Here is a 12,908-nt window from a genome sequence, read left to right on the forward strand (position 1 = left end):
GGCACGGTTCGGCTCGGCACGGTTTGCGTTTCCACTGCAGTTCAGTACCGCTTTAGAGTGGGCGGGATTATTCACATGTCATTATAGTTGCGCCGCCTGAACTACCACGACTCCTAAAAAAAACTTTTTCATTCCGCGTCAACCCCATCAAGCTCTCTGAATCCGCTCCTCTGCTATCAACGAGAGGAACGTCTGTTCTTCCGCAACAGACAACAAAACTTTTTAGTTGTTAAAAACGGTGCGCTCGTTCAAAACAGTTGCGTTCGATCCTTCGCTGGCTGTGCTGCTTTAAATCTAGCGGTTCAAATGCTAATGTGAACGCTTAGCGGACCAGGACCAAATGTATCATTTTCCATTTTGGTCCGGACCAAATGAAGCAAACTACAAGTGTGAACACACCCTAAGAGTTATTTACAGCTCTTGTCACATCAAGTCTGAATTTTTGGCTCAAAAGCAGAATAAAAATATTTTAGAACATAATGTCCTTTTCAGATCCTGTTCAGAAATCTGAAATTTCAAACTATAATCATCTGTCATGTTTTAATTCAAGTTCAATTTTTAATTGCTTACCAACCATTGACACAATGACAAAAATTCCTATATATTATAAATGTATTCGTTTTTTTGTTTTTTAATTTTTGTTGATACACGGGCTTTTTATGAACAAACTTCCAGGCTTTTTTAAGTACCTTGCTATTTTTCAGGATGTTAAACATCAGAGGAAGGCCGACGCAGACTAGTTCCTCACAGTAGTCCTCCTCTTTGATGGAGGTGAAGTCTCGCAGAAGGGAGAGCATGACTCCAGCTCTGGACTTTTGCTGAGCGCTGCGTAGTGACTCCAACCACACATGGAGTTTCCATGGCACTCCTTCAGAATCAGACAATATGTGGACAATTACTTACAAATAATCAAATGCTTTCTAGATAGCTCAGCTTTTCATAACCGTATCAAAGAAGGAAGATTCATAGTTGATAATGATTTAATGAAAGTGTTATTTTATCATCTTTGCTCTGTATGTTCTCTGTAAATTATTTACAACTTTGTGATTAGTCGTGCATCTAACCTACCCAATGATCTGAGCTCCATGGTGACATCCAGGTAGCTGTGCTCTGCGCTGTAGGAGGATGCCTCCTGCAGAGCTTTCATACGGGCCTTACACAGTTTGGGCAGGGCATCTTCTGACACCAGGCTGAGGTTTGGGGATGGAGGAGGGGGTAGAGAATGTCCGTTCCGGCCGGACGCCCGCGTCTCGGCCTCCACACCCTCTGCCAGGATCTCCTCCAGCGAGAGCACATCTTCCCTCACCTTCTGAGGCTGAGAGAGGAGCTTCCTCAAAACATTCCTGGAGAACATTTTATGCTTTAGTTCAGTGATAGATGGATGAGTAGGTGGATAGATGGATCAATACAAAACTAGATGGGTGGATGCATAATGAATGATTGGACATATGGATAAACAGAAGGATAGATGGCTGATAAATGAGTAGATCGGTAGATGCATAGTAGATGGGTAGATAGACAGTTGCATAGATTGGAAGATGGGTGACTGGGTAGAAACGGGTGATTTGAAAGAGTTTGATGCTTAGGTAGATAGCTGGCTGGAAAGATGGACAGCTTGACAGAATGCTACTGTAGATGGATGGATGAAAATAAAAATATATCATAATTGGATTGATAGACAGATAGCTGGCTGGATAGATAATGCATTACTAGACAAAATAGATAAATAGAAAGCTAGATGGATGTGTAGATGAATTATTAGTTGGATAGATGGCTGAATAGATAATGGACAGAAAGAGAGATGAATGGATGGATGATTGGTAGGACAAGATAGCTAGCACGATACATAATGAATGACTGGACATGATAGATAGATAGATAGATGCTGGTAGGATAGATAATGATTGTACAAAGTTAGACAAATCGACACAAAGCTAGATGAATAGAAAGAAAGTTAGATAGCTGATGTGGTAATACAGTTGAGTATGAATTGTCATAAGGGATCGTGTTCAGAGCTGTGGGGGGTGAGTGTGTGTTAGTGTGATTTGTTCCAGGCTGCTGGGGATGATGGGAGGTATTAGGTATTACCTATGGCCATGGGCGGCAGCATGACTGAAGCAGTTCATGTCCTCATAGAGCGATGATGTCAGCGTGTTACTGTCCTGGGACCTCAGCAGGGGGTCGGCACCACGCGCCAGCAGTAAACTAACCAGCTCGTAATTCCCTGCGATATTGCGAAAGCAGGAGAGTGACCAGAGGAGAAGTACAGGAGAAAAGGGGAAACAGATGGTTAGATTGCAGAGATCTGGAGAATAAATGCAAGAGAACCATGTGTTACTGTCCTGGGACCTCAGCAGGGGGTCGGCACCACGCGCCAGCAGTAAACTAACCAGCTCGTAATTCCCTGTGATATTGCGAAACAGGAGAGTGACCAGAGGAGAAGTACAGGAGAAAAGGGGAAACAGATGGTTAGATTGCAGAGATCTGGAGAATAAATGCAAGAGAACCACAATAAAAGAAGAGAACGCCATTCATGATCATTACTGTAATGATCGTAGAAGGGTCGTGTCTTGAGGAATCGATTTTGCCTTGATCTTTCGAGATAAAAAGAGCTGGATGTACTATGAAAACATACTGTAAAATTTAGAACTCACAGCATCCTCCTTATCCAAAATTGACTCTACATTCTTTAGATTTCTGACACCAGTAACATGAAATATTAACACCCACATTTACAATAATAAATGCCTGTTGAAGTTCAGAAGCTTGGCCCTTCCAGTCACGGTGAGGTATAGACTTAAGGGTGACGCCATATTTAGTTTCTGACAGGAATTAAATGAGGCTTTCAGGGATAGAAGTACAGTGCATTCAGTGGACTGTACTATTGTTAAACAACATACCAATTTTTCAGCTGAAACATGGAAAAAAAACTTTCAGTAGACAAAGCTCCATAAAACAGTTTTTCATAAATTACATGATCTAGGACCATTACTAGGGTGACCATACGTGCCATTTTCCCAGGACGCGTCCTGGCCAGGATTTCTATATTGGCGTCCTGGGAAAATGGCACGTATGGTCACCCTACCGTTACATAGTGTTTGTTATTTTAATGACTATAAACCTATACCTCACGGCCTTGTTTTCCTCCACATTAAATTCAATATGGCCGAAGGGCACTTCGGAGTGAGGACAATCATGGCCACCATAGTGCAGGGTCGTTCCAAATGAAGTTCTCAAAACTGGCCACTTCAAAAGGTTCTTCAGAAAGGAGTTCGAAGGGTACAACTGATAGACACGTTGCTCCTTTGATTCTTTGTGCATGTTTAATTGTGTGATGACGACATATCTTTATTAGGCTCCGCCAGAGGGAACAGTTCCAAGGAACAGTTTACTTGTTCCCCCACACAGTGGTTCCCAATCCTGGTCCAGACGTACCCTTAACACTGCGCATTTTAGATATCTCCCTAATAAAACACACCTGACTGAACTTGTCAGCTCATAAGTAGAGACTCCAAGACCTCAAATGTGTGTCAGATAAAGGAAACATCAAAACCTTGCCGTGTTGGGGGTTCTCCAGGACCAGGATTGGGAACCACTGCGCTACACCCTTCAACTCTTCGAAGCTCTCACTCTGGAGGGTTCAAAGGGATTAGGGCATGGGGATGAGCTTTTCAGAATGGAACGCAGCAAAATTATGACAGATAGGGTAGTAGTTTAAATACTGTTGGATAGACAGTGGTAAAGGTTCAATAAAAATGATTTGACTCCTTTAACTGTTGCAGAACTTCATGTTGAACATCCCCACACCTAAAAGGTTTAAAACCAAACGCATGTGGCAAAACAAGTCTTCCTGACCCAATTCCGTCAACTCTCATACAGTTTATGGCCTGTACAGTTTGGCTTTGGTCTGCCAACACAGGGCCATATTTTTAGGGATTCCTGTTTGGGGTGGGCGTGACCAGCCTTCCCTGGCAGGCTGTAAATCTGAGCTGGTGGAGGTTGGGAGAGGCTGGCATGAGGGAGTTGTGCTATACACACCTGCTGCAGATGCCAGCTGGAGAGGCGTCTCAACATTGCTCTCCTGTCCGTTACGGACGGCTGCTCCTTCCACATTCGCCCCAGCGTCTAACAGAAGCTGAAGATACAGGCATACATGTAGGTTAGGAGAGTAACAACAAAAACTTATAACAGTATACCTATAAGTTCACTTGTAGAATAGTTGCAGTATGAAAATTCACACAATAAAACAAGCAGCTTGTTACCTGCACTACTGATATATGTCCATGTAACACAGCGAATGTGAGCGCCACCCAGTGGCGGCTGTCTGGATGGACTGAAGGGTGTTTGGGGGAGCAAACAGGTACCTGAACACAAAAGACCATCAGCTTTCAAACAGGCTGTAGTGCTGAATAAACGTCACAAAAAAGATTCACAACATGAAATAATGTTTTTATATATTGTATTGAAACAATCTGACATGCACTGCATCCCAATTCAGTGGCTTCATCCTTTGAAGACTGCATTGAAAAACTGAATGCATCACAGCAGTTTTATTATAGTTAACTAAAACTAAAACCATAAAAACATATGTGTTGCTTGAAATCAAATAAACATCAGATGAAAAATAAAATAAAACAACTTTTAAAATTTTTATTTCAGCTTGATGCTAAGGCAACATTCCTTTTTTTTTTGAAAATACAAGAAAATAATAAAAAAGCTGAATAGATATATTTAAACAATGTAGACAAAAAGGAAAAAAATGACTATAACTAAAAATTAAAATTAAAAAATCTAATTTAAAATAACAGTAACACTATATAGCTTATTCAAGTTTTTTTCAAGAATGATGAAAATTCAGTTTTATTTACATTTTTATTGATCGATTGATTGTAAATATTTTATCAACATTTAATCGCATTGAACTTGGTTTAAACAGGCTTTAACATCCAAAAATATTGCCGGACTAAGAAAGTAACTGGTGGTCCATACCGCTACATCCAGATTGGTAGGGATTCCTGTTTGGGATGGGAGTGACCAGCCTTCCCTGGCAGGCTGTAAATCTGAGCTGGTGGAGGTTGGGAGAGGCTGGCATGAGGGAGTTGTGCTATACACACCTGCTGCAGATGCCAGCTGGAGAGGCGTCTCAACATTGCTCTCCTGTCCGTTACGGACGGCTGCTCCTTCCACATTCGCCCCAGCGTCTAACAGAAGCTGAAGATACAGGCATACATGTAGGTTAGGAGAGTAACAACAAAAACTTATAACAGTATACCTATAAGTTCACTTGTAGAATAGTTGCAGTATGAAAATTCACACAATAAAACAAGCAGCTTGTTACCTGCACTACTGATATATGTCCATGTAACACAGCGAATGTGAGCGCCACCCAGTGGCGGCTGTCTGGATGGACTGAAGGGTGTTTGGGGGAGCAAACAGGTACCTGAACACAAAAGACCATCAGCTTTCAAACAGGCTGTAGTGCTGAATAAACGTCACAAAAAAGATTCACAACATGAAATAATGTTTTTATATATTGTATTGAAACAATCTGACATGCACTGCATCCCAATTCAGTGGCTGCATCCTTTGAAGACTGCATTGAAAAACTGAATGCATCACAGCAGTTTTATTATAGTTAACTAAAACTAAAACCATAAAAACATATGTGTTGCTTGAAATCAAATAAACATCAGCTGAAAAATAAAATAAAACAACTTTTAAAATTTTTATTTCAGCTTGATGCTAAGGCAACATTCCTTTTTTTTTTGAAAATACAAGAAAATAATAAAAAAGCTGAATAGATATATTTAAACAATGTAGACAAAAAGGAAAAAAATGACTATAACTAAAAATTAAAATTAAAAAATCTAATTTAAAATAACAGTAACACTATATAGCTTATTCAAGTTTTTTTCAAGAATGATGAAAATTCAGTTTTATTTACATTTTTATTGATCGATTGATCGTAAATATTTTATCAACATTTAATCGCATTGAACTTGGTTTAAACAGGCTTTAACATCCAAAAATATTGCCGGACTAAGAAAGTAACTGGTGGTCCATACCGCTACATCCAGATTGGCTCCAGCATCAATCAGCATCTGGACTAAAGCTTCATCTCCAGCTGAGCAGGCGTACATTAGCGGAGTCATACCCTACACAGATGCATCCAAAATATGATATCAGTGTCACAGAGTGATGTATAGTTTGGTATTGGGTGCTGACAGGTGCTGTTAACATCTGGTTTGCGGTTCTGAGCTCACGGTACCTGGTCATCCATGCTGTTGACACCATCTGGCCCCAGCAGCTCGATGGCCTGGCCGATCAGGTCGGTGCGGCCGCAGTTCATCATGCGGAAACCCAGGTCCAGCTGGAACTTATCTGTGGCGGCTTTGGCATCCAGCCGTCTGAAGGAGCTAAAGCAGCACTCAGGCCTACATAAAACAGAAGAAGAGAGAAGTTAGAAAACACGCATGAACGAAAAGGTGGTGGTGTTCAGTGCATGCTTTCATGGGTGGAGTGATGTATTTTCCTGAAGTGTTTTCATATCATTAAGTATAAGGCTGGGCTCTTGAGGATCAGTAAAAATCTGAGGCTTTGCTGAAGGTCTTTGCCAATGTTTTAATGCGGTTTGATGGAAAGTCACATATAAGAAGGAGCATGAGATCATGTCTGATAGCTTCAGTTCTGACACATTTTAAGTGCTGTTTAAATGTCTGTTGACATTTTAAAAAATAGATTTAATTAGTCTTACAAAGTTGTGATAGAAACATTAAAATATACTCTGAAAACAACGTTCCCACAACTGGAGAACTTGTTGCAACCCTGTTGCATGATTCAGTGCAAATTACTATGTGACGATTTTTTAAATGTATTTTAAAAAGGTTTTCATTCATTCTATGCTTCTGAAATTGTTCATTTATTATTATTTGTACATTTTTCTAAGATAATGTTGCTATGTAAAAGGTGTTGTATGTGGCTATATGTTCTGATTGGTTGCTAGGACATTGTTATGCAGGTGCCAGGCTGTTCTAAGTGGTTGTTAAGGTGTTCTGGTTGCTAGAGCATTGTTATGCAGTTGCTAAGCTGCTGTAAGTGGTTGTTAAGGTGTTCTGATTGGTTTGCTAGGACATTGTTATGCAGTTGCTAAGCTATTGTAAGGTGTTGCTAAGGAGTTCTGGTTGCTAGGATGTTGTTATGCAGTTGCTAAGCTGCTGTAAGTGGCTGTTAAGGTGTTCTGATTGGTTTGCTAGGACATCGTTATGCAGTTGCTAAGTTGTTGTAAGGTGTTGCAAAAGAGTACTGGTTGCTAGGCCGTTGTTATGCAGTTGCCAAGCTGCTGTAAGTGGCTGTTAAGGTGTTCTGATTGGTTTGCTAGGACATTGTTATGCAGTTGCTAAGTTGTTGTAAGGTGCTGCTAAAGAGTACTGGTTGCTAGGCCGTTGTTATGCAGTTGCCAAGCTGTTCCAAGTGGTTGCTAAGGTGTTATGGTTGCTAGAACATTGTTATGCAGTTGCTAAGCTGCTGTAAGTTGTTGTAAGGAGTACTGGTTGCTAGGGCGTTGTTATGCAGTTGCCAATCTGTTCTATGTGTTGCCAAGGTGTTCTGAGTGGTTGCTAGAGCATTTCTATACCTTCTGATTGATCACTTCACATTTGATTCTGAGTGGTTGTTTGGTTGTTGCTATGCAGTTTCTAAGGTGTTCTGACAGGTTGCTAGGGCATTGTTTTTTGGTTGCTACAGTGCTCTGATTGGTTGCTAGGGCATTGGTACAGTATGTGTTTGCGGTGCAGTTGTTAAGGTGTTCTGAGTGGATAGTAGGGTGTTACGATGTAATTTCTCACGAGTTGCAAAAGAACAGTCAGAACACAACACCTATCGGTAGCTAAGGTATTTAGAATGGTTGCTAAGGTGTTGCTGTGTGGTTGCTAAGGTGTTCCGAGTGTTTTTCGGTGTGGATCTTCTTCTAGGGACTTTTTGATGGTTGTCAAAAGCGTCCATCTCGTATTTCTCTCTGGATTTCTGCTCTCTAGACGTAGCTCATGTTCTTCACTCATTTATTGTCCAGCAGGTATGAATGTGTGCTGGTTGTCAGTCAGTATATGTTGTATGATGTGTATGTCTTACTTCAGCAGTCTGGGCTCACAGTCCAGTCCGGGCAGGAGCAGCCGTGCCGTCTGTCTGACATCATCGCTGTCCACCAATAAGCTGCGGCGATGTTCCGCGTGAACGATGGCCACACGCATCCACTCCATCAGCGGGGGGAGGAGGAGGAACGGCCTGAGGACAGCAAAAAAGAGCAAGTTTGTTTCCAATCCATTGTTGTGTTAATATTGCAACAATATTTCATTGTATATGTTGCTGTAACAAACTACAATGGTTCATTGTACTCTCTTGATGATACTGACAGCCATGAATTATTTTCAGATTTGAAATGTATTTGTGTTTATTATTCAAGATGTAAAAAAAAAAATGGCTTTCAGATTCCAGATTTGTTCCCAAAACTATACACTACTATTGTTTTTTTATATATGGATAATTATAGACTGTCTATAGTGTGTGTGTGTGTGTAACAAGTCTGCTGAGATCCACAGTTGTGTAAAACAAGTTGGGCCACACCGCACTAAATCTGCTAGTGTTTGTAAAGCAGGGCTTGTGCAATAAGAAAGCGCAGCTTTCACTGAGACGGCCCGTATCTTTCAGCAGCCTGTCATTTCAGAGAATTCACACTGAGAATGAGGTACAGCTGCTGAAGTCGTCCTGTTTTCAGCAGCGCACGCACACTCCCTGCAGACATGAATGTATGTGTGCAAGCTTCTTGATATGAGAATAGATAGGGGCTGTTTACTGGAGGACTATATTACGCAATAATAATTTAGAGTTTTAACAAGTTTCAGCTTCTGAAAGGTGAAGCAGAGGTGAAAAATCATAGAGAAAATACACTTACATAAAGTGAATATGTTTACTTAAAGTGGGTTCTGTGTCAAAGTTCGACTCAGATTGAATAAACTTTACCAAATGTGGCTTTCAAAGTCAGTATATTGGCATAGAGAAAATACACTTACATAAAGTGAATATGTTTACTTAAAGTGGGTTCTGTGTCAAAGTTCGACTCAAATTGAATAAACTTTACCAAATGTGGCTTTCAAAGTCAGTATATTGTAAACTATTGTGAAGTACACAGAAACTAAAAGTTTTATCCAAAAAGAAAGGCTGCAGGATTTAATAAAAGTGTATTGGTCCTTCAAAAATGAAGAGATTAATGAATAAAAATATTGTATAATAATATTCTAATATTATTATTATTATTATTATTATTTTAACAATCATCATCCACACAAAAATTAATTTAAACCTAAAATAGTATATAATAATACACTAATATTTCATTTATTAAAAAAATATATTATTAGTGTTTTGGTCATTCTTCAAAAATAAAGAGATTCTTAAAAAATATTGTATAATATTCTAATATCCTGCTTATTCTTCTTCCTTATTCCAATATTTAAGTGTTTCAGCTATAAAAAAAATGTTTTGGCCATCCTTCAAAAATGGAGAATAAATAAAAATCATGTGTAATAGACTAAAATTCAATTCAGTTTTTGTTTACATAATATATGTATGTATACTGTGTATATTTATTATGTATATATAAATACACACACATGCATGTATATATTTAAGAAAAATATGTTATGTTTATATATTAAATATATTTATTTATAATATAAATTATATGAATATAAATATAGACATGTAAATGCATGTAAATATTTTCAAAAATATATACTGTATGTGTGTATTTATATTATACATAATAAATATACACAGAACACACACATATATTATACAAACAAAAACTTTTATTTTGGATGCGATTAATCGCGATTAATCATTTGACAGCACTAATGCTTATTCTTCTCATTTTTATTGTTATTGATAAAATGAATTTCATCATCATTATCATCATAAGATATTCAAGTGTTTCAGGTTTGTCTGACCATCTTGGTCATCCTTGTAAGTAAGTAAGTAAGTAAATAAATAGTGTAGAGTAATATACTAATATTAAATTTATTAATAATAATCATCATACAATGTTTAAGCGTTTCTGGTTATGAAAAGCAACAGTGTGAATGAAAAAAAGAGATGTTGTTTGGTTATTTAAAATAGGACTGAAGTGAAAATACCCTAAATGTAAGCAGTTCACCCCTGCTGGTTGATATCTCAACTACACTGAGATAGTCACATACTTCTGATGGCCCTGTGGCATGAATGGGAATGCTTGCAAATAGATTTCTTTAGATAATATAGATCTTCTTTATTGACACCATTAAAGGCAATTTGTACCAAAAATGGGTGCATATTATAACTGTTCAGCTGCACCCCCATCAGTTGTATTTAGCATCCAATCAGCCTGAACCATGAAGTATCATCACCAGACACTGATACAGGTCCAACATCCCCTTCCCAAATCCAAATCTAATCTTTTTCTAAGTAAATCCCTGATAAGAAGATGAGGATACCCGCAGCTAGTGCTGCAGATTTTTCGTAATGTCTCCCCAGCCTTCCAACCCCTCAGAGAAAGTGAGCTTCACATCGGATTTAGAGAAGACACCAATGTGAAAGTCGGCCCCCAGAGCGCTCGATGCACAGCAGGAACACAATGACGTCAAACAACAAACCGAAGTAGTCCCACCGAGAGTCTGTCAGCCCAGCAAGACATGCAAATGAGACGTACAGAGAGGAGCGTGAAGCTCATTAAACACACAAGATATGCGCAACAGAGAAACACATCTCCTGAGACCTACAGACGCGCTCAACCACAACAAACAGATCAACTTTGCAGATGACAACTTGATGGGAGCCACTTTGGTTCAAAAGAAAAGACTATTAAAATTCTGAAGTCAGCTTTCAAGTGTGAAACGTCTGAAGGCAAAGCTAAATTTAGAAAAGCTATATTTAAATCTTGAGGGAGGATATGAAAAGCGCATCAAATCATGTTTTGTTTGCAGGTGTTTTGCCAGTGATCAGTTTGTTCGGTTTGCGTTGTACTCTCAGTGCTGCCACAAGGGGTGCAATATCAGACAATAGCGTAAGGTAGCGTTGTCTAGCGTTGTCATTACGAAGACGTTCGTAATGTTGAAAAATTTAAAAATAGCATATCTGGTAAAATGGGGTAAACATTTGAAGGAAACTCTATTGCCCTTGAGTACACTGGAAAAACAGAATTTGGTGGTTCACTTGAAAAATTTGGTGTTGAGTTTGGTATTTCACTCAAAAATTGTTGTAGAATTTGGTGTTCCATTAAAAATTTGGAGTTTCACTCAAGAGATTTGGTGGTTCACTAAAAATGTGTGTTGAATTTGGTATTTCTGTCGAATCTGGTGTTTCATTCAATAAATTTGGTGAAGAATTTGGTGTTTCATTCAAAATGTGGTGCTTCGTTAAAAATGGTGTAGAATTTGGTGTTTCACGCAAGAAATTTGGTGGTTGACTAAAAACTGGTGTTGAATTTGGTATTTCAGTCAAATTTTGGTGAAGAATTTTCTCACAAAAAAAATGGTGTTTCACTCAAGAAATTTGGTGGATCACTAAAAAAAATTGGTTGAATTTGGTATTTCACTTAAAATTTGGTGAATAATTTGGTGTTTCACTCAAAATGTGGTATTTCACTAAAACAATTGGTGTAGAATTTGGTGTTTCACTAATATACTGGTGTGGAATTAGGCATTTTGCTCAAAATACGATGTAGAATTTTGTGCTTCACTTGCTAGTGAAATTTCACAAACAATTGCAAAAAATTGGCAAGTAACAGAAATAACGTGAAAACTTGAAAAAAATTGAAATAGGGTAAATTCAGGTAAACTGAAAAAAGTTACCCTACAGTAATTTTTCGTATTTTCATGTAAAATGTACAGGGGGGGGGTAATGCTTTTTTGCACTACAAACAACCGATTTGCGTAGGTCATGCCAAAAAAAAAACCTGATTATATCGGTCTGTCTGAACAAAACCAAAGATAAAACTAAAAGAGTGGCGTATTTGCAAGCAAGAACGCCTACAGTCGGGAAAACAGATGAGGTTTAGTAACATTTGTTTGACTTGTGGTTGTAAAACAGCTCAACCTTAATCCAAGTGTAAGGAAAGATCTTCATGGGAAAGTGAGAGAAGAGGCATAAAGAAACACACTTAATAACCACACACTTTCACTAAAATAGTTTAGAGGAGCACTTTTAGTTGCTTACTGTATTGATCAAGGGAATTTTCCAAGTGCTAAGGCCTTTAAAACCACTGTCAAGACTAATAGATTGCAGCCTGCTAAGTGTGTTTACTTTGGTCGCACAGAAGAGGGGGTGGATGGTATTGGGGGAGCTGATATCTGTGAGAGCATACAAGGATTTGATTGTATATCTGTAAGCGTGTGTGTGTTTGTGTGGAAAAAGATATCAGTCAGTACACTAACTAAATGAGTCTGAGATGGGAAAAGTTTATGGGGATTTTCCATACACTTCATATAACTATATGAATAGGCATTAGATATACCCCACCCACCCATTATGGGGCATCATGAGGTTGAAAAAACTTGTTAATTATTTTATTTTATTTGTTGTTATAATGGGGCACAAGATTGTTTTCCAAAATATATTTTTTAATTAAATATATATATATATTTTTTATTAATGATAGTATTGCAGGGCACCAAGTTTTCAAAAATAAAAAGCATAATTAAAGATAGTAAGCAGCCACCAAAAGCATTGGTTTATTTTTATTTTATAATAAGCCACCAGGTTTTCCAAAATAAAAAAATTATTTTATTTTTAATAAAGTGCACCAGGTTTTCAAAGATAGCATAATTAAAAATAGAAAACATCCACCAAGATCTTTTTTTTATTATGGGTCATCAAGGTTT

At 38.3% G+C, this 12,908-nt stretch overlaps 1 protein-coding gene across 1 annotated transcript in view; it reads right to left on the reverse strand.

Moving 5' to 3' along the window:
• Positions 1–12,908, reverse strand: part of abtb2b (ankyrin repeat and BTB (POZ) domain containing 2b) — a 53,353-nt gene that overhangs the window by 3,376 nt on the left and 37,069 nt on the right. The window contains exons 5-13 of the mRNA XM_016511592.1: positions 8,128–8,280; positions 6,269–6,434; positions 6,066–6,155; positions 5,339–5,440; positions 5,115–5,211; positions 2,332–2,404; positions 2,089–2,151; positions 1,069–1,343; positions 690–868 (exon numbers count right to left, since the gene is read on the reverse strand). Coding sequence (XP_016367078.1) covers positions 690–868; positions 1,069–1,343; positions 2,089–2,151; positions 2,332–2,404; positions 5,115–5,211; positions 5,339–5,440; positions 6,066–6,155; positions 6,269–6,434; positions 8,128–8,280 — 1,198 coding nt within the window. The remainder of the gene's footprint in view (positions 1–689; positions 869–1,068; positions 1,344–2,088; positions 2,152–2,331; positions 2,405–5,114; positions 5,212–5,338; positions 5,441–6,065; positions 6,156–6,268; positions 6,435–8,127; positions 8,281–12,908) is intronic.

Source organism: Sinocyclocheilus rhinocerous, unplaced genomic scaffold (assembly GCF_001515625.1).
Source record: "Sinocyclocheilus rhinocerous isolate Xijiao unplaced genomic scaffold, SAMN03320098_v1.1 scaffold1376, whole genome shotgun sequence".
Taxonomy (NCBI): Eukaryota; Metazoa; Chordata; class Actinopteri; order Cypriniformes; family Cyprinidae; genus Sinocyclocheilus; species Sinocyclocheilus rhinocerous.